This window comes from Tursiops truncatus, chromosome 17 (assembly GCF_011762595.2).
Source record: "Tursiops truncatus isolate mTurTru1 chromosome 17, mTurTru1.mat.Y, whole genome shotgun sequence".
Lineage (NCBI taxonomy): Eukaryota > Metazoa > Chordata > Mammalia > Artiodactyla > Delphinidae > Tursiops > Tursiops truncatus.
The window spans coordinates 41,144,486-41,170,435 of NC_047050.1; the positions used below are offsets into that span (position 1 = coordinate 41,144,486).

The 25,950-nt window shown below is 47.3% G+C and overlaps 1 protein-coding gene across 6 annotated transcripts in view; it reads left to right on the forward strand.

Moving 5' to 3' along the window:
- The window catches only part of MATN2 (matrilin 2), a 155,827-nt gene that overhangs the window by 40,311 nt on the left and 89,566 nt on the right, over nt 1-25,950 (forward strand). For 5 of the 6 annotated variants that reach the window (XM_073794610.1, XM_073794608.1, XM_033843213.2 and 2 more), the window contains exons 3-4: nt 11,571-12,140; nt 22,138-22,260. In XM_073794610.1, coding sequence (XP_073650711.1) covers nt 11,571-12,140; nt 22,138-22,260 — 693 coding nt within the window. The remainder of the gene's footprint in view (nt 1-11,570; nt 12,141-22,137; nt 22,261-25,950) is intronic. The other variant, XM_073794609.1, reaches the window with a different exon arrangement.

Genomic DNA, 25,950 nt, shown 5'->3' on the forward strand with positions numbered 1-25,950 from the left:
ATTCATCATTTTAAATAAGTACCCCCAGGTGTTTCCGATGTCATCAGGACACTGATGATCCCCACTGTGGGCTGTTTTTATGGTACCTCCACTGACTAGCTCCCCCAGCCCACTCTGGCTCGTGGAGGGGTATGTGCAACTTCTCCTTTCTTTGCCCTCCTAGCCCTCCCATCACATGTGCACCCTGAAGGAAAGAAGCCAAGACCCCACTAAGCATCTACGTGCGTTGCACTCTGCTGGGTACTAGGGATTCATAGAAGACACTACATGTGGCCGGTAGCTGCATACATGAGATGCTGGTAGGAGAATGCTCAGACATAGGTGACCACAGGGCCAAGGCTTAAGCTGAGGAGGCAACCGAGAGAGGATGACGCGTAGGGACCTATAAACCTAGATATCACTGAGGTGTAAGATATAGGGCAGGGAGTGGTGGGTGGGTCCAGGAGGCTAAAGAGTTCATTAGTTCATTCTCCCATGACCTTGCTGTCAGTGACCCTTAGGATGGTGGCTTTTGAAGAAATTGCTTTGTTGAGACAGCATCCTGGGCTCATTGATCCTGAGAACTCACAGCTGCCAGGTTGAGCTACTGTGACGCTGATGAAACTCACCAAAATATTTCATCGTCGGAAAGTTCTGCTATAAAGAGGGGAAGAGTAAGGTGCATTTGTGGAGAGAGTCTCTCTACTCTCTCAGGCCAGGAAAACCAACGGTGAGATGATGGGGCATTAAGGCCTGGAGCGCTCTAATGGGAGCGAGTGGAGAGAATGTCTGGCTGGCAAATCGGTTTTGTTTCTCAAGTCCCCTCCAGGCACTAGGGGGTGGGAAGGGGACGGGGGACGCTGTGCCCAGAGGACCCCTGTGGCTGAGCTTTGATTCTGAGGCTGGGATTGATTAGCGGGGGGCGGGGCGGGGGGGGGGGTTGGTGTCTCACAGGTGCTGGAGTTGGGGGTCTCGGGGCCGGCGCGCAAGGCTTGGGATTTGCTGTCCTGGCTGGAGATTTTATCGTGTGACTAGCTGTCAATCCAGATGTCTCCTTTCTGTGGTTTATACAGTTGATTTTTTGAACCTTATGTTCAGGGCTTGACATTTATACCACTTAGATTTCCTCTTGTTAGTTTTTTTTTTCTTTAACATCTTTATTGGAGTATAATTGGTCTACAGTGGTATGTTAGTTTCTGCTTTATAACAAAGTGAATCAGCTATATGTATACATATATCCCCATATCCCCTCCCTCTTGCGTCTCCCTCCCACCCTCCCTATCCCACCCTTCTAGGTGGTCACAAAGCACGGAGCTGATCTCCCTGTATAGTATGTGGCTGCTTCCCACTAGCTATCCATTTCACATTTGGTAGTGTATATATGTCCATGCCACGCTCTCACTTCGTCCCAGCTCACCCTTCCCTCCTCTTGTTAATTTTGACTCATTATTCCAGCCCTCAGAAATCCTTTCTGGTCCTGACTCTGTTATTCAGCTTTTTAAGCGATTCCTTCCAGCATAGTGTGTAGTGCTGTAGTGAGAACCACAAATGCCCCCAGAATTTGGAAAACTGTTTGGAAAATGTTACCAAGTGGGAACTGATTTTCTAATGTGTCTGCGATATGTCTTAGATCCCATTAAGAAGTCCAGGGTGTATCCATAATATAATATGATCAGCTTTTCAGGCCACTCCCCAGGGGTTCTTTAGGAAGATGTGAGTGGAGCGTGATTGATTCAGAGGAAGCCATAGCTCATCATCTGCGTTGTAAAACGCCTGGCGTGAGGTAATGCAGTAGCTGGCACCTGACGAAGAAGGGAATTAGAGGGGGAAGAATTGAAATGTGGTCCTTTCAGCCGTGCCCAAGGACCATGGCACCCTAGTCAAGAGCCCTAAATACAGGGGAATTGCAGGGTAAGTCGCACTGGAGGCAAAAATCAAAGGTGCTCCAAATTGCCTCTGAAATATCCACGAGATCACCTGTAGATCACAGGGCTGGTTGTAGTCTAGAGGCACATGGGGATGGAACACATGAGGTGGCCACAGGGGCCACATCTCAGGTGTCTGTGGGCTCAAGCTCATTGAGCGTGATGGTGGGTGTTACGCCATCACGTCTTTTCTCTCAGTCTGTCTGTCTGTCTTTGTTAAGCCCATATAGTTCAAAACACATAAACCAATTGCTTAAGGGATGCAATTTCCTTGAATTCTGATGTGCTATTTTATATTCTTATAGTGGAGGATACATACCACTTGTACAATTTGAGGAGACTATTTCTTTCCTTTATTTATAAATTTATTTCTTTAATTTATTTTATTTTTGGCTGTGTTGGGTCTTTGTTGCTGCGCGCGGGCTTTCTCTAGTTGCGGCGAGCAGGGGCTACTCTTTGTTGCGGTGCGTGGGCTTCTCACTGTGGTGGCTTCTCTTGTTGCAGAGCACGGGCTCTAGGGGCGTGGGCTTCAGTAGTTGTGGCTCACGGGCTTCAGTAGCTGTGGCTCGAAGGCTCTAGAGCGCAGACTTAGTAGCTGTGGCACACGGGCTTAGTTGCTCCGCGGCATGTGGGATCTTCCCGGACCAGGGCTCGAACCCGTGTCCCCTGAATTGGCAGGCGGATTCTTAACCCACTGTGCCACCAGGGAAGCCCGAGGAGACTATTTCTTAGGGAATTTCTCTTTCCTTTGCTCTGACCCCATGCCCACCAGCAGCCTTCCATCATAAGTGTGACTTTATCTAAAAGTCCATGGGCAGGCCGTCGACATGGCCACCCTTATTATTTCTCATTGAATTGTAGTAAGTTAGCACTAATTATCAGTTAATGTCTCAAAAGTATGATTAGCTAACTTACCTTTATTCAGTTTCTTAGAAGCAGATAAAATTGAGTACTTCAACCTTTGTTGTAGAGCCCCAGACTCTAAAACCAGATTGGCAAAATGATTCCATTTCATCGTCTGTAGGTACTTGCAGGGCAGTGTCGAAAGGATCCTGAGGCTGAGTCCAGGCTGAGTGGGAGAGGGTGGGAATTGATTCGTAATGTCTGCCAGGGACAAGGTAAAGAAAAAAAAGGGGACATTGCTCATCCTGCCCTGGAGCCTGGGTACCCACACCCACAGGTAGTCAGCTATGCTCTCCCTTTCTCTCTGAGCATTCTACTTATCTTTTTAGTCTGCCTATTTTGTTGTATCCTGTTATTATGTGTCTGTACGCCTGCTGTTAACAGCTGGGAGTCTTCCTTCGTCATATTCCCAGAGCCTGACACACAATAGGTTCTCACTAAATATTTGTTCAAAGATTGGCTTTATTTAACTGCTCTACCTAACAGGTCTAAATATGTGGAATCTGCATTTCTTCCTCACTGGAGTCAATTATTTGTCTTGCTGAGATCCAAACTATAGATTTCCTCTGATTCTCCTGATCTATCCTAACTAGGAGTAAAAACATAAATTGTGCGTGCTTTTTTTCCCTTCTCAGTCTCCTGCTGGCTCAAAATCATCAAGTTCTCCCTACCGCCACCCCCGCTTTCTGTAATCATAAAACTGCTTTTCTCCCTTTGAAACTCTTGGTGAGCTAGTTTTTTCACTGGCCCTTTATGACCTTTGAATCACGTTCCAGAGTGTTTCTGGTCACTCTTAGGGAATTAAAGAAACCTCTCTGGTTAGTCCTAGTTGCAAAACCAGTTTTAGCTCTCGGCTCCTTGCCACTTTCTCCAATGTTACTCTTGTCATCCCTCCTTTGAGGGATCATTATTGGAGTATTCGTGTCCTCCACTGTATCTCAGCTGTTCACCTCTCTTACCGTACACTCCTGACCCTGTGATCATAATAACTGCAGTCCCTTCATCATCTCAATTTAAACCTCCTATTTCCCCAGCTCACCCCTTCTAGGATTCAACAATGCTGTGACCTCATCTGGACTTTCAATCCATTGGCCCTGCTGCTTTTTCTCTGCCCTTCACCCCTTCCTGTCGTCTACTTCCTATTCCCCCAGTTTAATTTCAGAGGAAATCTTTATAGTCGTTCTGTTGCCTACCTTTGTCGCTCTCCTGATTCATCACTCTCGCTTGGCTAAATGACAACCCTGGTTATATCAACTTCTGCCTGCTTTTCCCCTGTTCCTGTGCAGCTGGGCGTAGCCGGAGCAAGACACACCACATGCTATCAGTGTCCCTTCAGTTTCATGCTCACCACCCTCAAGTTGGCCTTTAATGTCACCTGGAAATCATACTTCAGTCCCCTCGTCCATCCACTCTTGCACTGTCCTAGAAAATATTCCATTTTTTCCCCTTGTATCATTATATTTTTTACAGTTCTTTTTTTTTTTTTTTTTAATGAGGGTGTGCTTTTTCAAGCCAGTAGAAGGCTGATATTTTTTATTGAGTGCAGTGACTTTATGAGGTAGGCGCTATTGTCCCTGGTTTACGGCTGAGGAGATTATTACTTTTTTTAGAAGATGTTGGGGGTAGGAGTTTATTAATTAATTTATTTATTTCTGCTGCACCGGGTCTTCGCCTCTGTGCTAGGGCCCTCTCCAGTTGTGGCAAGCGGGGGCCACTCTTCATCGCGGTGCGCGGGCCTCCCACCGTCGCGGCCTCTCTTGTTGCGGAGCACAGGCTCCAGACGCGCAGGCTCAGTTAGCTGTGGCTCACGGGCCCAGCCGCTCTGCGGCATGTGGGATCCTCCCAGACCAGGGCTCAAACCCGTGTCCCCTGCACTAGCAGGCAGACTCTCAACCACTGAGCCACCAGGGAAGCCCCCACAGTTCTTTTTTTAAAGTGCCCACAAACCATCTACTTGTGGGAACTTTGCTGGGAATTGTTAGGAAGCATCGCATTTTCTGAAATCCATTTCCCTTCTCCACCCCGCCCTGGGCATTTGCCTGTTGTCCAGATCATGTTTCTCCTGTTCCGTCAACAATCGGTGATCGACTTTCTGTCATACCTGTCCCATTCTTCCGTCTCCCCCAGGGCCCTGCTCCTACAGCTCTCACAGTAGGCAAGTTAAGTGCATGAGAATGTGAACCACTAGCAGCCCCATGTGCTGAGCCGCTGCTATTCAGAGAGGCAAGCATCTGTTTTCATCATTTTATTAAATCTTAAAAAAACACAAATAGGCATTTAGCAGGGGAGAAGCAGTTGGCAGGAGACAGGCAATTTTGAGCCATAGCTTTCAGGCCCTGATCCCAGGGAAGGAAAGAATTGACCCCAGAGAGCCAGTGCAGTTCTGGTGCATCTTGACTGTGCTGGGAAAGGCAGATCTAAAAGGACAGAATCCTTTCTGAGCATTGCTTGGTGGTTAAGAGTATGGACTACGGAGCCAGACGAGATGAGTTCAGATCCGGGCTCCTCCTAAGTATGAGGCCCTGAGCTAGATAGCTAACCTTTCTAGACGCATTGTTCTCATCTGTAAAATGGGAATAGTACCTACTTGCTAAGTTGGGTATGAAGAATAAATAAGCCATCCCGTGTAAAAGTACTCTGAACAAGGCCAGGTACTTATTCAGTGCTCAATAAACAGTACCTATAAATTATTATTATATTCTCTTTTGACTATCCCGATAGCCCTGTGAGGTATTGTTATTCTCATTTCGCAGAAGAAGAGACTGAGGGTCAAAGAGGTGAAGGAGAGGTTTAAGACCACATGGACAGAAAGTGGTATTGGCTGGGCTTGCCCTGAGGTCATAGGACTCTGCTGCTGTTTCACTGAGCATTTCAGAGCCCCTTTCAGTCTCTGGATGAAATTATTTTGCCCTTGTCATCGAGATTCACATATCTTCCTTCTCCAAACATGCCCTGACCTCTCCAGGCAGATGGTACCAAATATTTACTGTACAATTACACGGCCGTAATTAAATTGAGCTGCAGCAAGGGAGACCGATTAGCCACAAATCTACAATCCTGAGAGGAAGGAAATAGTTCCAAGGCTGCACGTTGTAATCCTGCTGGGGTGGGAATGTTGCTTAAAATTGTTCGGGCTCAGGTTCACCTTCTCTGCAGGGGGAAGAGACACTTGTTTGCCCATTGAGTAGGCTGCAGAGTCAAGCTGACAGAACTGGAAGTCCTGTTCACAAGCTCAGACCGTTACTCTTTTGGTTCAAGGGATGACGTTTTTATGATGTGCCCAGAAACCCTCTTCCAACTGCTGTGGAAAGTCTGTTGTGAGGGGCGAGGAGGAAGATCGTGTGTGTTCTTCTCACAGGCTGAGACAGGGAGGGAGGCTGTTTATCAGAACCAGTATGTGAAAGGAACACACACAGAGGAGAGTCCACTTTCTGGAAACATCTCTCAGCAGTCCCCGTGTGGAGAAACTGTGAGGCAAATATTTCAGAATGTCCCCAAGTATTTACAGAGCTTGTATTGTAATGCCAGCGGTATTGAGAGTTTTCCCGGATACCCACCATGACATGGGGGAAAGGCACCAGGATGGTCCCAGGTCTGACCCTAATGAGCCATGAGGCCTCGTGGAGATAGAGTCACCTCCCTGAGCCTCAGTTTCCCCTTCTGTAAAGTGAGTAACTTGGACTCTATTTAGACCCTCCAGCTCTAAGATTTTATTAGTCTGTGAGTCCATGGACCAGAAGTTCAAAAGTGGCTATGCTCCCTCATAAAATGGCAAAGATTTGGGTCCTAGAATCTGTGACTCTGTTAGCAGGACCCAGAGACCTGCTCTAGCACTTTTTGACTTTGTGGTTTTAATCCACCTCCTTGAATTGCCTGCTCTGACTCAGTCCCTTCCACCTGAAACCTTGGCTCCACCACCCAGAATTCCATTTAACTCCACAAATGTTGACTGAAGACTGACTGTATTCCCACCGCATGGCTATAGAGATGATTAGTTTCCCACGTTGGGGAGTTCACAGTGAGATATGAGGTCAAGACTTGCCAGAACTTCGTTTCTCCGGAAATTTCTCTAGTTCCTAAACTAGTGGTTTCTCAGAGTGTGGTCCTTGGACCAGTGGCATCAACTTCACCCAGGAACTTGCTAGAAATGCACATTTTCAAGTGCCAGCCTAGACCTACAGAATCAGAAATTCTGGAAGTGAGGCCCAGTGACCTTAGTTTTTTTTTTTTTTTTTTTTTTTTTTTTTTTTTGCGGTACGCGGGCCTCTCACTGTTGTGGCCTCTCCCGTTGCGGAGCACAGGCTCCGGACGCGCAGGCTCAGCGGCCATGGCTCACGGGCCCAGCCGCTCCGCGGCATGTGGGATCTTCCCGGACCGGGGCACGAACCCACATCCCCTGCATCGGCAGGTGGACTCTCAACCACTGCGCCACCAGGGAAGCCCTGACCTTAGTTTTCAACAAGTCTTCCTGGGAACTGGGAGGCACCTCGAGCTTGAGAACCACTGAACTGGCCCTTTCAGGGACAAGCTGCAGTGCTGTGGTTCTGAGCTCTCGAGGGACCTGAGGAGACATCCTGAAGAAACTCGGTCACTTGGGCTGCCAGGACTCGTCGTTTTCAACTCACAATCACTGCTCTCTAGAGGTTCCCTCCAACTCTATTTCGAACCTTTGTGGTGTTTTTGTAAATGCCGGGCATTGTGGAAACTCCCATTTGTTTTGATGGGAACTAATCCAGTTGAGCACATAATTCCCCACGGAACTTCCAGGCTTCCCTCTAAATTGATTGCGATGCTTCCTGGGATGCTGACACCATGACTGAGACCCACAGTAAGAATCCCAGTCCCAGAGGACCCCCTGCTTCCAAAGATTTCCAGAGGAGGAGAGTTCTTAGGGAGCCAGTCTGCAGACTCTATCCCTCTCTCCCTTCCAAGGAGTCTTTCATTAATATCCTCCTCCATGGCAGGGTCTGGGCTGGTTCCGGTCCTCCTGAGCAGGTGGAGATGATTGGGTCACATTCTCCCTGCATGAAGTTCTGGCCGAAATGGGGGGCAGGTGTGGCTCCTGGAGTGGCCTCAGTCCTGGCCCTTGTCCTCTTTCCTGGGACCCGCAGGTCTGTCATGCTGTGCTCTGGCCCAGGACCATGTGCTAGACTGTAGACACCTCTGTGAAAATTAGAGAAAGGCACTCCCTCCAGGTGCCTCTCAGGGTGGATGCAGCCCCTGGGGCTCAGGGCTAGCCTGGATTTCAGGCCCCTCGCTTCCCTGAGCAGGTGCCTGTGTGCAGCACAAACGACACAGCAGCAGCAGCCCTGCCCCTCCCCAGCCTGGGCCTAGGAAGGTGTGGACTGTGGGGCCGATGTGGGCCGAGCAGAGCCTGCATATGCAGCTCCCACACATTGGGGCTTTCCACATGCTGGGCCCAAGGCTAAGCTCTTTACCCACAGCATTTCCTCAGATCCTCACAACCACCCAGTGAGGTGGGTGTTGGTGTTGTCTCAATATATGTTTTCTTTTTCTAAATTATAAGAGATTTTCAAACTCTCAGTGCCTTCATGTTCTCATCTGTCCAATGGGTACGGTACTCCTAGCTCTTTTCTTAAGAGCTTATTCTAGAAATCAGATGAGACCGTAGTGATGATGAAAGCTCTCTGGAGTAAAGACGTTAAAACACCCTGCAAATGTCAGGGTTGATATTGATCTTATCCCTGTGCCCTCAAAGGCAGTTTCTGGGAGCTCTGGTTTGAGAAACTCACCTTAAATTCACCCAGCCTCCAGTGTTATATGTGGGTGCCACAGAAGGTTGGCTTTCTGCCATGATGCTGGCATGCGGGCGTGCTTCCTCCCCTAAAATTGTTAGACTTGTGAGACTGCGACGGATGAGGTGTGTGTGCAGGTGCTCAGGGGCGAGTCGCGACCTGGCAGGCCCGCGTGGATGGGATGACCTCACCCGCCTTTCCCACTTCTCATGTCAATGACTGGGTTCACTGCTTCATTTCTGGTTTTCTCCCTCTTTCTTGCAGCTGCAGTGATCGGGATTTAGGGCAAGCATTTGAGATCCCTTTTCTAATCCCTATCAAATCCGGATTTAGCAGTGGGAGGTCTGGGAAAGAGAGGGAGAGGGAGGGGCTGGAGGCCATAGCTCAGAACATCTGAGAAATCCCAGCAGGAACGCCCAGCCTCCACCCTGTGAGGCCAGAGGCCTCTCATCTCATCCAGTCTCACCCGCTTCCCAGAATGCCTTCTTGCTTGCGCGCTTGAGGAATGAGTATGGCAATTGTGGTGGTGAGGGAGAGACTTCGACATTTACCTTCTTCCAATTTAACTGTGCCCTTTGTTGACATGTTTCTTGGCCAGGTACCTTCTCCATTTCCACTACTGCCCCCACCTCCCTGCCCCCACCACCCACCCCTGGTTGAGATTAAGTTTCTCTCTCAACCAGATTTGTGCAGAAATGGTCTGGATCATCCACCCTGCAAACCCCTGCCTGACTCAACTGTTTTTTGTGGGTTTTTTTGTTTTTTTTTTTAAAAACTGAGGTATAGTTGATGTACAATATTTTATAAGTTACAGGTGTGCAACATAGTGATATCACAGTTTTTAAAGGTTATACTCCATTTATAGTCATAAAATATTGGCTATATTCCCTGTGCTGTACAATATATCCTTGTAACTTATTCATTGTATACATAGTAGTTTGTACCTCTTTATCCCCTACCCCTATATCGCCCCTCCCGCTTCCCTCTCCCCACTGCTAACCACTAGTTTGTTCTCTACATATGTGAGTCTGTTTCTTTTTTGCTTTATTCACTAGTTTTATTTTTTTAGATTTCACATATAAATGATATCATACAGTATTTGCCTTTCTCTGTCTGACTTATTTCACTTAGTGTAATGCCCTCCAAGTCCATGCACGTTGTTGAAAACGGCAGAATTTCATTCTCTCTGTGGCTGAGTACTATTCCTGTGTGTGTGTGTGTGTGTATATATATATATATATATATATATATACACACACACACACACACACACACACACACACACACACACCATATCTTCCTTATTCATTCATCTGTTGATGGACACTTAGGTTGCTTCCGTATCTTGGCAATTGTAAATAGAGCTGCAGTGAACATTGGGGTGCATATATCTTTTTGAATTAGTATTTCTCTTTTTATCAGATATATACCCAGGAGTAGAATTGCTCGGTCATATGGTAGCTCTATTTTTAGTTTTTTTGAGGAACCTTCATATTGTTTTCCACAGTGGCTGCACCAATTTACATTCCCACCGACAGTGTAGGAGGGTTCCCTTCTGTCCATATCCTCTCCACAAACTTCTGCCCCACTCAGTTGACTTTTTATTAACGTAACTTCCCTACAGAAGAGACGTTACATATGCTAATCATATCATGCCCATCACCTGTGGCATCATGTACACATTTCAGTCTGAATTTAAAGTCATTTTGTAACTGGCTTCATGCTACCCCTCCAACTTAATTCCTATCCATAACTCCTAGCAGGGCCTTTACCACTCGTTCTTTTATCCACTCTATTCATGCCATCTTGGGCTTTTGTTCATGTGTCCGTCTCCATGTGTTCCTTCTCTCAGTCCAAACACTATGCATCTGTAAAGCCAGCTTGTGTCCCATCTCCTTGACTCCAGCCCACTGATATCCCTGTTCTTTGAACATCTAGTGTCAGCACCACATAGTTTCATACTAGTTATTCTTTCCTTGTTCCAGTAATTAAGTCTCCCCAGGTAGACTGTAAGCTCCTTGATTTGGGTCGTCCCCCCTAAGTGTCTTCTTTTAAAAAAAAAAAAAAATTATTTATTTATTTATTTTATTTTTGGCTGTGTTGGGTCTTCGTTGCTGCGCGCGGGCTTTCTCTAGTTGCGGTGAGTGGGGGCTACTCTTCGTTGGGGCGCACGGGCTTCTCATTGCGGTGGCTTCTCTTGTTGTGGAGCATGGGCTCTAGGCTCGCAGACTTCAGTAGTTGTGGCTTGCAGGCTCAGTAGTTGTGGCTCGTGGGCTCTAGAGCACAGGCTCAGTAGTTGTGGCGCACGGGTTTAGTTGCTCTGCGGCATGTGGGATCTTCCCGGCCCAGGGCTCGAACCCGTGTCCCCTTCATTGGCAGGCGGATTCTTAACCACTGCACCACCAGGGAAGCCCCCGCTAAGTGTCTTCTATACTCCCTGCAGTATCCAGCCGAGCCTATGTGCTGTGCAGTAAATGATAAAGTAATTTTGACCCTGCTCAGGTGTTTGCCAACCTGAAAACTGCATTGATGACTTTCTAGAAACTGAAGTTCATTTATCTTGTAAAAAGAAATAGTATCTTTGTTGCCAATACCCATGATCACCCAGTCATGCACATATACACCCTTACAACCTTCCCAAGGGGGGAAGAAAAACGATGAAGACGGGAGGTTTGAAAGGTGATCCCTGGCCCTAGGATTTCCAACCTGCACTGGGTCCTTAACACCCTTCTTTTCTTTCCTTTCCTTTTCTTTTCTTTATTTTTAATTGAAATATATTTGATTTACAATATCGTGTTCGTTTCAGGTATACAGCACAGTGATTCAGTTATACATATATACGTATATATAACTTCTTCAGATTCTCTTCCCTTATACGTTATTACAAAATACTGAGGAGAGTTCCCTGTGCTATACAGTGGGCTCTTGTTGGTTACCTGTTTTATATATAGTGGTGTGTTTACGCTTAACACTCTTCTGATGCGTTTGCCCTCCCCTCTTTCCCCAGAGAGCTCCTGTGAGAACAAGCGGGCAGACGTGGTCTTCATCATTGACAGTTCCCGCAGCGTCAACACCCACGACTATGCAAAGGTCAAGGAGTTCATCGTGGACATCCTGCAGTTCCTGGACGTTGGCCCTGACGTCACCCGTGTGGGCCTGCTCCAATATGGCAGCACCGTGAAGAACGAGTTCTCCCTCAAGACCTTCAAGAGGAAGTCCGAGGTGGAGCACGCCGTCAAGAGGATGCGGCATCTGTCCACGGGCACCATGACGGGGCTGGCCATCCAGTACGCCCTGAACATCGCATTCTCAGAAGCAGAAGGGGCCCGGCCACTGAGGGAGAACGTGCCGCGGGTCATAATGATTGTGACCGACGGGAGGCCCCAGGACTCGGTGGCTGAGGTAGCCGCAAAGGCCCGGGACACAGGCATCCTGATCTTTGCCATCGGCGTGGGCCAAGTGGACTTCAACACGCTGAAGGCCATCGGCAGCGAGCCCCACGAGGACCACGTCTTCCTGGTGGCCAACTTCAGCCAGATGGAGTCACTGACCTCAGTGTTCCAGAACAAGTTGTGCAGTAAGTCCTGTTTCTCTGTGGCTTTTCTCAGGGGATCATTAGGATGAGTTCATTCATCTTCCAGTGTTCATTCTGTGCTGACCTGGTCCCAGGCACCGGGCTGGCAAGGGGTGTTTAGCAAAGGCCAAGGTAGACACAGTGCTCTCTTGGGGCTCACGCTCTGGCCAAGGAGACATATTAAGGATGCCGTTATACAAATACGTAAGTAACTGCAGTTGTAACAGTGTAACAGAGGAAGAATTCAGGACAGGACCTGACCTAGGCCAGGGGGCTCAGGGAGATTTCCCTGAGGAAGGGACGTTTACACTCAAACTGCAGAACGAGTAACAGTAGGTAGGGGAAGATTTTCTCCAGCATATTGGCTTGCCCTGGCATTGCCTAGGTTGGAATTCATGAGTTGTAGTAAGCATGGGAATGGGAGGGCAAAAATAATAACATAACTTCTCCTTGGATGGTGTGGAATACTGAGCATTTTTGCCCCATGGTGGTGCTAGCAGTGGATGTTTTCTCAACCCAGAAAGAGGCCCAGTGTACGGGGAAGACCAACACGTGCTCCTGGTACCTTCCCACCTGATAGGATGGCAGGTGCCTCCCGACTCCTTCTGCAAGGACATGCTTCCCCAAGTCCTTGAGCTGCATTCTTCTGCTTTAAGGGTCTTCTTCCCCATCTTGCTTTCTAACCCTGCACTCCACAAGGCTTCTTTCACACTTTCTTGCCACACTCCTCCCACTTACCTCCAAGCCGAGCTCCTGCCTCAGCTTTCCCAGCAGGTCAACTCACCCTCTCCCCAGTTTCCTGCTCCTGCCACCGTCTTCTCGTCCTTTTCTCCTCCAGAAGGGCAGGGTGCCAGCCTGCCAACCCAGGCTCCACACTGGTCCCTGGAAATGGGAAGCAAACCTCCTGACCTGGTAAACAGTGTCCAGTCCAGCTTTGCCCACCCCCATTGGTCCCTGTCCGCTCCAACTGCCACGCTTCTTTGATGGGAAAACAAAAGCAAGTATCTATTCTGAAATGACCAGTATTTCCCTGGAGTCTGCATGGCGAATGACCTTAAGGACCAGACTCATCTCCAACTCACCGGGAGCAGGAACCTTTAGACCAGTTCTCAGAATGTGACAAAGCCTAGAAACACACCCCCCACCCCCGCCACCAACCTCCCCCCGACCCTGTCAAAGCCTCAGGAAGGAAGTACGGTGTGCTTTTGACGTCTTTTTAAAAAAATTCTCTGCTGAAACCTAACTTCAAAAAGCAGAGACGCCATTAATTCTTGACTCCAAAATCAAAAGTTTTACTTAAAAAATCAACGCCATGAAGGAAAAAGAAACTTTTGCTCTGCAATGTCGCTTGGAAAACATTCAGAAGTGCTATTTCCCTGGCGCCGCAGAGGGGCTGGGTCTCTGTGGCGTGCCGTGGCCTGAGTCACCTGGAAAACTTCAGCCAGTAGAATGCACTGCAAACATTTTCAAGGTTTATGACTTCAAATGACTTCTGCAGAATTTGTATTCCCTCTTTCCTGGAAATTTTAAAAAAAGAAATTGGTTCTGTAACAGTTTTGACGTGTTTATTCAGTTGTCTTGGAAAAATGTTAATGGATGAGTTCTTTTATAAGCTCTCTGAATGGCTCACCAAAGGGAAAGGTAATATAATGAGGCTGAGGATATGGACTTGTTCATAGAAGAACCTTCTCTGTGCTTTATGGCCTGGCAGCAAAATTAAAAGTTTGGCTACTCCCGTTTTTGTAATCTTGAAGCTCTAAGAAAACATCAGTATTGTGCCATTCATTCATTCCTTTGTTAGGGCCCGGGAACTGAGTCCCTCTTCCTCCTCCACAGAAGACCAGCTCCTGTCTCTCCTCATCACAGGGCTCTGCTGAGCAGACTTGTTAACTGTCTTGAAAGGTGAAGGAGGCCCCGGGGCCTCTTCATCAACCGTGCACAATAACTAACATTTACAAAGCACTTTCTCTTGTGTTTTCGCACTTTATCCTCACGAAAATCTGGGGAGGCAGCACGATGCCATCCCTCCCTTTTACAGGACTGTAAACTTGTTAAGTGAATTCCCAAGCAGCCAGGAGATGGTGGGTTCTACTTCCAAACCTCTTGCTTATTTCATTCCTCTCCGCATTGGGAGATAGAAATCCCGCTTTTAAGGTAAACGGTTTTCTGCAGGCAGCCTCCACAGTCCAGCCATGCTAGGCACACCGGCTCTGAGGTTGATATTCACCTCGGAGTTTGATGGGAAGCCTTTGCGATGGGGAGGGGCAGACTGAGGTTTCAATGACCCCACCTGCCAGCTGTACAGATGCTGAGCACATCTGTAAACTGGGGATTTTACCTGCGGAGAGTAGATGTGTGAACAGGCGTTATAAACTGTAGAGCCCCATTCAGTGTGCACCATGTTGCAGATGGCAGTTCTCTGGGGCTCTGGAAGTCTCATTTGTTCCTTAAACATTTATTGAGCTACACTCTGAGGATAACAGCCAATTTTGTCCTGGGCTAGGTACTTTCCAATATGTTATTTCATTGAATACTACAACAGCCCTGTGAAGCAGGTACTATTATTATCCCATTTTACAGAAGTAGAAACTGGGGCTTAGAACGGATAAGCGGCTTCAGGCGGCAGAGTTGGAGTCTCTCTCGCTTCAGAACTCTTACCCTCCACCTGCCGGGTCTGAGGGTTTCAGGCTGGTGGGAAGATGCTCTCATCACAGAGAAATGGGATGTTGGCTATATGAAGTATGCACTTCAGAGGCCTTGGGAAGTCACCTGGCACTGGGGGCCCTCTGATCAAAGAATGCCAGGGTCTGCCTAGGGAGTCCAGGAGAGCTTTAAAGAGATAATAGTGATTATAACTAACACTTATTGATATTAGTATGTGCATGTGCTATTTTGCGCTATTAGCGTATGTTAACTCATTTTATTCTCACAACAAACCTGTGAAGTAGGTGCTCCTATAATTCCCATTTTACAGAAGAGGAAATAGAGACCCAGAGAAGTTCAATAACTTGTCCAAGGTCACATAGCACTAAGTGGCAGAGTTGAGGCGTGAACCCAGGCATTCTGGCTCAGAACCTACATCTTAACTACTATGTGCTACACAGACTTGAAAGAGGAGTAGGGGGGACTTCTCTGGTGGCCCAGTGGTAAAGGATCCTCCTTACAATGCAGGGGATGCGGGTTCGATCCCTGGTCAGGGAACTAAGATCCCACATGCCGCCGAGCAGGTAAGCCTGTGTGCCGCAACTACTGAGCTCGCGCGCCTCAACTAGAGAACCTGCGTGCCGCAAAGCAGAGCCCACGTGCCCTGGAGCCTGCGCGCCACAACTAGGCAAGAGAAAACCCGCACGCCACAACTAGAGAGAAGCCCACACGCCGCAACGAAAAGATCCCACGTGCCTCAACGAAGATCCCGCATGCTTCAACTAAGACCCGACGCAGCCAAAGATAAATAAAATAAATATATAAAAAATAAATCTTAAAAAAAAAAAAGAGAGTAGGAGTTTACTGGCTAGAGATGTGTAGGGAGGACGATTGCAGTAAGCCAGGAAAAGAATGATATTTTTAACAGTTTTTTCTATTTCATTTAAAAACAAAAACAAAAAAATGAGTCCAGAGTCTCTATTAATTTCGTGACCTGCTAAGGAGACATAACCCACAGCTTGAGAAATGCTGATGAGAGGCTAGGCAGGGACGTGGAGGTCAGAGTGCACCTAGAGAAGGGATTTCAGAGGGGAGCTGAGCTGAGGCTCATGTGCTTTTGGGCAGAACCGAAAAACGCTGCTGGATCTGTGGATCGGTGGGGACAGGGTATCTCCAGGAGTGATCAAGACAGGAACCTTTATCGTACAATTAGGAAGAGACTAGGCTCTTGTGCTCACTGGCTGTGTGGACGTGAACTCAGGCACAGCAGTGGCTTTGTACCCACAGGCAGTGAATTCCCACACCAGCCACAGCTGGGGGCAGGAGGGCTCCGGAGTTTGCATTCTCAGGCCACTCCGAGACCTCCAAGAGAATCTTAGAGGCCTCCTGTGAATGAGGCCCTGTCTACAAGATGACCAAAACCTACCCATCCTGGGGCCCACCATTTTTGCCACCCAGTGAGAGAGGACACTTGAATCTAGGGGCTGAAAAATGCATGTCTGTCCTGAGCCTTCTGATGACTTGCAACCTGGGCAGGGCTTCCTTTTTTTTTTTCTTTTTGGCCGCACCAAGCAACTTGCGAGATCCTAGTTCCCCCACCAGGGATTGAACCCTCGCCCTCAGCAGTGAAAGCACAGAGTCCTAACCACTGGACTGCCAGGGAATTCCCAGGGCTTTTACTTAACCTCTTGGTATCTGCTTTATCAACTTAGCCTGGTATTTAAAGCCTGGAGGCTGGTTGTTCCTACCCTAAGAGCCTCACCCCGCCCAGGCCAGGCACAATAGAAGGCCCTAACAGTGTTCCTAAGACACACCTCCCATCGACCAGCCCGGGTAAAGTCCACACTTACTGCAGCCCTTCAAGGCCCTGCTGGCTAAGTGGGAGGCCAGATGGACTTCCACAGGCCTTGACTTTCCATACCCAGTAGTTGTTCCTTTCAAGACCCCCAGTCAGCCCACCACTCTTTTGATCATTCATTTAGTCAATCACACATTCATTAATAAACATTTATTAACATTCAGATCGCCTGGTTAAAAATCCAATCCTGCCAAAGACTTAGTCTGCTGATTAGTGATTTCTTCCGCCCCACGCAAAGCCTTGACCCAGCTTCCGCCTACAAGGCCTTCTGAGGTGTGAGACCACCTGCAGGCCACCGTAGGAGGCAGGACTCTTGTGCCCCCTTCAGTCACATCACAAAGGCCTGCCCCACGGGAGGGCAAGGCATTAGGGCCAGATGCTCTTAGTATCACCGATTCCTCATCTATAGAATTTTACAGGTGGAAAATTTTTATACTACCTTAGTAAAAATGTTTGGGATTCTTTTGGTTGAAAGTAATAGAAATTCAACTTGAACTAGCTTTAGAAGGGCGGATTGTGTTATATTACTCATGGAAATAAGGAGACGCATAGTGAATGACAGCTTTGCTTTCTCTCCATCCCCACTCTGCTTCTCCTTGGACTTCTCTGGTCCAGGGGCAGAGAGCATGCACCCTGTCAGCCCCCAGATATGCTTGCACTCGGCATAAACCCCCTTTTCCTCAATTCTAGTGGCTAAATGCCAAGAAAAGCCTCTGACTGTCAGACCCTGAACACCCAGCAGTGGCCAGGAGAGGGGCTGCCTGACACCAACACAGCCGCTCCCCCAGTCAGCACGCATTTGGAATGAGAAGGAAGGCAGCTTCTAGAAAATAATTAAGTGTCTGTACTGAAGGTCCCTGGACATCACACATGCCTTTATTCTACAGGTAAAGAAATAAGCCAAAAAGAGCTACGCAACGTACATGAACTTCCCTCACTTGTTCGAGGCGGAAGGGCCAAGACAAGCCTTAGTAACAAGCTGTCTCTCCAAAACCCTATGCAATGGTTCTTTTAATTTCCCTATTTGACAGGTGAGGAAAGTGGAGTTCAGAGAAATTAAGTAATTCATACAAGGTCATGGTGAAGCTCAGCTGTAGTCTTATTTCCAGAAGCCTTTCTCATCACCACTGTGCTGTCTGCTGCCCAGCAGGTATTTTCTCTGCCTCACATCTCCTGTCAAAATAATTATCTGTCAGGGTCTCGGTGAGAAGTCGGGCAGCAGACTTATCACTTGGGCCTCATACCAGTGTATAACTGCTGTGCTGCTGGTTGTCTAGACTTCAGATTTTCTTCATTATGGAGGAAAATAGTGACATGCTGAGAGTTGCATAAGAACGCCTCTGTGCCCGTGGGTAATTTGACTCCAGCAGCCTAGGAAAAGAAGAGAGCCTTCCAGGGTGCAAAGCAAATGCAAATTAGAAACAGGATAATGATTTTTCCCTCTTAACACGGTCAAAAACTTAACGTTTGATAATCCTGAGTGCTGAAGTTTTGAGGAGGTGGGAATCATTACGCTCCTGCATTGCTGGTATAAACTACCTTGCAAGACAGTGAGGTGATATCTATTTGAAGTAGGACCCAGGAACTTCCCTGTGGCGCAGTGGTTAAGAATCTGCCTGCCAATGCAGGGGACATGGGTTCGAGCCCTGGTCTAGGAACATCCCACATGCCGCAGGGCAACTAAGCCCGTGCACCACAACCACTGAGCCCGCATGCTGCAACTACTGAAGCCTGCGTGCCTAGAGCCTGTGCTCCGCAACAAGAGGAACCACCACAATGAGAAGCCCGTGCATTGCAACGCAGAGTAGACCCAGCTCGCCATAACTAGAGAAAGCCCGTGCGCAGCAATGAAGACCCAACGCAGCCAAAAAAGAAAAAAGTAGGACCCGGTCCTAGAGAAACAACTGCACATGTGCTCAAGGAGATGTATTTAAGAAGATTCATCACAGCATTGGGAAAGCGAAACTGTGGACTGGTGGGGAAATGGCTAAATATTATGAGGACTAGTCATATGACCAATGGATAAAGCAATTAAAAGGAATGAACTAGATCAAATGTATTTGATCAAAGCTAAGGCGTACAGTTGATTCTCATTGTTCTTGGTAATTATGTCCTATAACGTCATGGTGAACACTGACTGAAGTAGCAAGTACTGAACCACAGCTCCTAGGGGGAATACAGAGTTAGGTTCCTCAGAGCCTCTGGTCCAACACTGTTGTCAACTGATCAATACATAATCTTGTTTTATGTGTGTTTCTGTGTAAAGACACCTTCTTTATATATTGTTGATTCCTGAACATTGAATTCACAGCCAACAGCACTATCACTCTTGCCCGAATGAAATTTATCAAACGCACATTTTCTCCATAAGGCACATCATAGCCTCCTTGCACTTAGGAGCACCAGACACACTTCACTTCAGCAAACACCAACACTTCAGCACCACACTTGGGGCCATTTTAAACAGCAAAATCATCAACAAAAAGCACAAAAATGCACTTGAAAAGGATACTCATTCACAGTCTGAGAGCAGAAACAAGAATGCAGAGCATCGTCTTGTTCAACCTCAGCTGGTGACCTAAATTTTTCATCGCTCTGAGTGTGTCCACAAATGATGACGAAAGCACTCTGAGTATTGATTTTAGGGTTACAAATAAACGTTTGCACGTAGGCAAATTCTCAAATATGGAATCTGAATAAAGAGGATCAATGTATGTGTCCTCACACTTTAACATCTCTGAAATCGGGTGCATCTTAGAGTCCATGAAAGATAGTATATATCAATGGAGATAGAATCTGTTATTAATGCTGAGTGAAAAACCAAGGTGAAGATGAATATCTATAGGATGAACCCAGGTATGTAAAATAAAACAAAAGTCCGCCATGCTTCTCCTTTGTACCATACAGTTAACGTATATCAAGTATTCCCCTGCGCTATGTTTTAAGCACTTTACCATCTTAATTATTTTAACCCTTACAAGGCCCTTATGAGGTTGGTACCATTTTTACTCCCATTTAATATAAAGAAGTTAAGCCCATGGTCACAAAACCAGATATTTCTTTCACTCTGAAGTAAAAATGACTGATTGGATTTAATCTATGAACTTTCCTAACATTATTTGTATCCTAACAGGAATTAAAACACAGTCAATCGTAAACTCAGAACACTCATTCTAAATTGTATTTATGAAATAAAGAGGTCCTACTTTCACTTACTGCCCGCCATGTTTCTTACTTTGAAGTAAAGGGACATATACTTAAGATATGCCATCGATTTCCTCAGTAGCTGAGTTTTCCTAAGCACTGGAGTGAGGGGATTGTCCTTAGCTATTGAAAGTCTCTTCTGTTTTAGCTTTATAAAAATATATTTCTACATATGGACATCCTTTTTGTCTATGACAACACTTGCATAAATTGTACTCTGCTTATGCTGATGCTTGTTAATTTTAAATATGTTCAGGTTGAATTATATGGAGTAAAGTCATAAATTAAGATGTAAAAAACAGTAAGAATTTCCATGAGCTCCAACAGACTTATGCAAGAATCAATGTATCTGAAAGCCGAGGTACTTCAGAAACTAAACACAGAAATATTTTATTTATTATTTTTAATTAATTATTATTTTTTGGCTGTATTGGGTCTTCGTTGCTGCGCACGGGCTTTCTCTAGTTGTGGCGAGTGGGGGCTACTCTTCGTTGCAGTACATGGGCTTCTCATTGCGGTGGCTTCTCTTGTTGCAGAGCACGGGCTCTAGGCGCATGGGCTTCGGTAGTTGTGGCAGGCGGGCTCAGTAGTGGTGGTGCACAGGCTTAGTTGCTCCGTGGCATGTGGGATCTTCCCGGACCAGGGCTCGAACCTGTGTCCCCTGCATTGGCAGGTGGATTCTTAACCACTGTGCCACCAGGGAAGTCCCCATTATTATTATTTTTAAAATTTAACTTATTTTTGGCTGCGTCGGGTCTTAGTTGCAGCACTCAGGATTTTCGTTGAGGCATGCAGGATCTTTCGTTGTGGTGAGCAGATTTCTCTCTAGTTGTGGTGTGCAGGTTTTCTCTTCTCTAGTTGTGGTGCGCAGGTTCCAGGGTGGTGGGCTTTGTAGTTTGCGGCACGTGGGCTCCAGTTGTCCCGCGGCATGTGGGATCTTAGTTCCCTGACCAGGGATCGAACCCGCGTCCTCTGCATTGTAAGGTGGATTCTTTAACACTGGACCAACAGGGAAGTCCCAGAAATTTTTTTTTAACATCTTTATTGGCGTATAATTGCTTTACAATGTTGTGTTAGTTTCTGCTGTATGAAAAAGTGAATCAGCTATACATATACATATATCCCCATATCCCCCGCCTCTTGCGTCTCCCTCCCACCCCTATCCCACCCCTCTAGGTGGTCACAAAGCACCGAGCTGATCTCCCTGTGCTATGTGGCTGCTTCCCACTAGCTATCTGTTTTACATTTGGTAGTGTATATATGTCCATGCCACTCTCTCACTTCGTCCCAGCTTATCCTTCCCCCTCCCCATATCCTCAAGTCCATTCTCTATATCTGTGTCTTTATTCCTGTCCTGCCCCTATGTTCTTCAGAACCTTTTTTTTTTTTTTTAGATTCCATATATATATGTGTTAGCATACGGTATTTGTTTTTCTCTTTCTGACTTACTTCACCCTGTATGACAGACTCTAGGTCCGTCCAGAAATATTTTATTTTATTTATTTATTTATTATTTATTATTATTATTTTTTTGCGGTACGCGGGCCTCTCACTGTTGTGGCCTCTCCTGTTGCGGAGCACAGGCTCCGGACGCGCCGGCTCAGCGGCCATGGCTCATGGGCCCAGCCGCTCCGCGGCATGCGGGATGCTCCCGGACCGGGTCACAAACCCATGTCCCCTGCATCGGCGGGCAGACTCTCAACCGCTGCGCCACCAGGGAAGCCCCAGAAATATTTTAAATAGAGACATAAAGATTATGGAAACATATGAGTGCATTTTTTAACTCCAAAAATTTTTATAATACTTTTGCCTATTAAAAAATTACATCACTCTTGGGATTTATGATCCTGAGAAACTGTTGATTCTTTACCGCATCCTCATTTAACTAATAACTTTTCCTCCAAACCTGCTGCTGCCTACCAAGTCCACATGCTAGTCAGAGCCACCCCTGGTATCAGCAAACTTTCTGATCCTTCTGCCCACCAACTGGATATTATTAATTGCACTGTGAAATTTCTGTTTTTGTAGGTCGTTTTTGACCTATTTTTAGTTGGATATCAGCAATTTCATATGGCTCAGCCTAACATCATTTCCCTTTGACCCTCTGCGGCCCTCTATGTATATGTTGCTGCTGGCATTTATGTAGAACTGTCTGGTCCTACCAGAGGCTACCCCTTGAAGGTAGGGACTGCAGCTTGTTCCTTCACAGCGTAGATTCTGGACGAATGTTTGCGAGGGGGATGGAGTTAGAGAAGGCATCATCGTTGCCTTAACTTGCCATGTCTTCCCTTTCAGCGGTCCACATGTGCAGCATCCTGGAGCATAACTGTGCCCATTTCTGCATCAATACTCCTGGCTCGTATGTCTGCAGGTGCAAACAAGGCTACATCCTCAACTCGGATCAGACGACTTGCAGAAGTAAGGTTGCTTTGCTGTTATATTTGTTCTGTCCTCCTCTGCTCTCCCACTTTCTCCTCTTTTATCTGGGCCCATTTAATTCATCTGTGGCCCCTCCCCCAACCAAGTCATCATTTCCCTAAGGACAGAAACGAGGTTTTGTAACTCGTGTATTTTGTGTTGACCCCTGGCCCCCACTCTGCCTTCACGGCGCCGAGGCCAGAGCCAGGCACACAGTAGGCCATCAGGAAGAGTTTGGAAGATCGTTGGAGGCTCATTCTCAGAAATAGCCTCCTTGAATTTGTGAGCTGCTGTCCTTTACTTCTAAGCTGTTCTTTAGGGGGGAACCGCTGGAGAGCCTTTTCATCCGCTGTCTCTATTGACTGTGCCCTGAGGAATTGTTTCTGTATTTTATTCTCTTCCCTGAAGCGTGGATTTAGGATGAGCTACTAACATTGGCTGGGAATGATGATTCGAGTTCTGTTTAAGAGGTGTGTGGGGACCTCATTGCTTTGGTGAGGGATGCTTTATAGATCTCCTAAATAGAAAAGGACAAACAGATACAAAGTGTAATAGAACGCACATTCTCTTTTTTGGGCCAAGCCCCCAAACTAGACAACATACTGACATTTGAAGCACATGAGGTAATCCGCCTCTTAGAGGAGAGAATTACCCATACACTGAGTGTTGTGCCTATAATATTTTTTCAAGTTATAAATAAAGCCACTGTGTTAGCCCACAGACAACCGGACTTCCTCAAGACATGAGGAAGACTGGCCCACACGGAGACAAATAAAACTCAGCTAGTCTGACATGTAGGTCGTGCAATGCGTAATTGTTATTATACCGCGTGGTAAGCAATTAAGCACTAATGGAAAACAGTTTGCACAAATGGCTGTAATTAGTATCCCGTTTATAGAGCCAAACCACATTTTCCTTTTGTCTTCTCACTTTGGGTTGAGAGTAGTTGGCTAGGGGCCCCCTGACCCCCAAGATTAGGGAACATCTGCTTGACTTCTCCGGTTCTGTGGCCTGTAGAAGCCCAAAGCCCTCAGGCTATGTAAGTCCTGGGGGACCCTGTGTGCTCTGGGCTCCTCCAGGATGCCAGATTGTTTGTTTGTTGGAGCCTGAATCCTCCTGGCCTTCCGCTTGAACCTCTGACCCTTCTTCAGTTTCCACAACGAAAATCACTCGTACCATATGCTCATGGGTTTAATAGAATTTACTGGAGGACTGGGGGAGCCCAGGCAAGGTTGCCTCACATACCGCTCAGCAAACAACCTAAACATCTTCTTAGACGTGCCCCATCCTCTCCAGGAGCCTCCCACTCAGCGTTTCTCTGCAGAGCACTCAGCCTGCCTCCACCTTGCTAATTCCCATCCTGCCCTTCCCTTCTCCGGAGCGCAAAAAGTTCTCCTTGCGGCCTGCCCTGGTGATCTGCTGGGATCCGGGCATCTGCCGATGTCCACTTTCCATGGTCTGGCTTAGTCAATCCAGAGGAATTTCGAGACCAGCAACTAAAAAATAAAAAGTTTGATGTCATGAGCTGGGCCTTCCCCACACAGCAAGTTTGCCAGTCCCCGCCTGGTCCCACCTCAAGTCCTGAGGCCCCAGGCTCTCCCCAGTGTCAGTCTGGCCTTGGCTCCCTCCTGTTCTAGGGCTGTGGGTGCAAAGAGTGTGATGCAGAAACTGCCTGGGTTCAGACAGACTGATTTGGGTGGAGGAGCAAGGAGGCCCGGGTCAGAGGGGCCTTAACCCAGGCAGTGGTTCTCAAGCTTCAGTAATTAAGAGTCACCCAGGGGACTTCCCTGGTGGCGCAGTGGTTAAGAATCCGCCTGCCAATGCAGGGGACATGGGTTCTATCCCCGGTCTGGGAAGATCCCACATGCCACGGAGCAACTAAGACCGTGCGCCACAGCTACTGAGCCTATGCGCCACAGCTACTGAGCCATGATCTTGGTCTGGTGAACAGTGCAAAACTGTGCCAAGGGGAGGCTGTTCTGAGCCACTCGTGGGGGCCTGTCCCTGCCGACGTGGAGAGAGACTCACCGGGCCCGGAGGGGAATGAGACACAGCTAGTTCCAGTTTTGAACCTTTAAGGTGTTCCAGGCCCCGTACAAATTACTAGAAATCAAAGAGTGAATAAAACAGCCATGTTTCTGCTCTCTTGGAGCTACATTCTTGCATGGAAGTAAATTGAATAAACAGCCAAGGTAGTGACGGTCCAAAGTGATTGCAGCCCCTGCCCAGATCAGTGTGCCGCACAGGACGTCCGGCCCAACTACAGCCACTCATTAAGTGTTTACCATGCGCCAGGAGCTCTCCTGAATGCTTCCTACTCATCATCTCATTAACTCTGACATTGAGCTCGTCAGGTAGGTTTAGCATTCTCATTTTACAGGCAAGGAAAATAAGGCACCAGAAAAGGTTAGACCATTTACTCAAGGTTCTGTGGCTAATAATGAGACCAAACCAGAACCCAAATCCTATTATGTGTGACTGCATGGGCCTAGCTTTTACTCACCATTTGATACTGTCCCATGATCCTTGAGGTGTAAGGCAACCCTGCCTCCAAGCCCACGAGGACAGGCATGTTCAAAGGCTCACTGTTTCCAGGGGAGACTCAGAACTAATTCACCAGGACTAACATTCAAATGATTGTTGCTCCCCCAAGTTAACTACCAAATCCTGAGATATTGTCATTGTACAGGATGATTGTGAGAGGGACTCTTAGGCAATGGCCTTCACACACACACACACACACACACACACACACACACACACACACACACACACACACACACACACACACACACACACACACACACACACACACACACACACACACACACACACACACACACACACACACACTATACCCACCATTTTCGATTCCAACCCTGCCTGTGTGGAGAGAGTAGGCAGGCACAGCTGATTCATAGGTTCTTCGAGTGGAAACAGACCTTGTCTATCAGACTGTTAGCTCTCTTTCCCACTTAACCCAGGAATTCTGTCTCTTCCCGGTGTCCCACAGTGATGGTGCATGTCCAACCATCGTCACCCATCTGGAGCACCAGGTCATTACAGAGCACCTGTATCCCACCTCCAAATAGCCTCGATCAGTGGTCGAGCTGAAGTCCTACTCTCTGTAATTCCCACCTTTGATCCTATTTCTGCCATCTGAAGCTATATACCAAAAAGTTTATTTCCTTTTCCAACTAAAAAGAGAAAGCCCTTTGATTATTGAAGAGTGTAATCCCCCACTCCCCACTAATTTTCTCTTTTTCAGGGGAGGCATGAATACATCTTAAGATGACTCGGATTTGGGTCTTTTCACTGTCCAGAAACCCTCTTCTGGACACCAGTTAGTCAGTGTCTCAAAATGTGCCCTTTCATTTAAAGACCAGATCAAGCACATTAAATAATCTTATGTTCAAAGTTTTGCCCACATGAGCAATTTGGAATGTACTGGAGGCAACATGGATTCTTCTGTCCTCCAAAAAGGCTTCCCCATCCAAAACCATTATATAAGATATATGCAAAAGCACTACCATAGTGCATAGCCCATAGGGCTCAATAGAAGTTTATGTACTTCCCTTTCTCCATTTAAAAACGTGGCGGGGGGGCGGCTTCCCTGGTGGTGCAGTGATTGAGAGTCCGCCTGCTGATGCAGGGGACACGGGTTCGTGCCCCGGTCCGGGAGGATCCCAC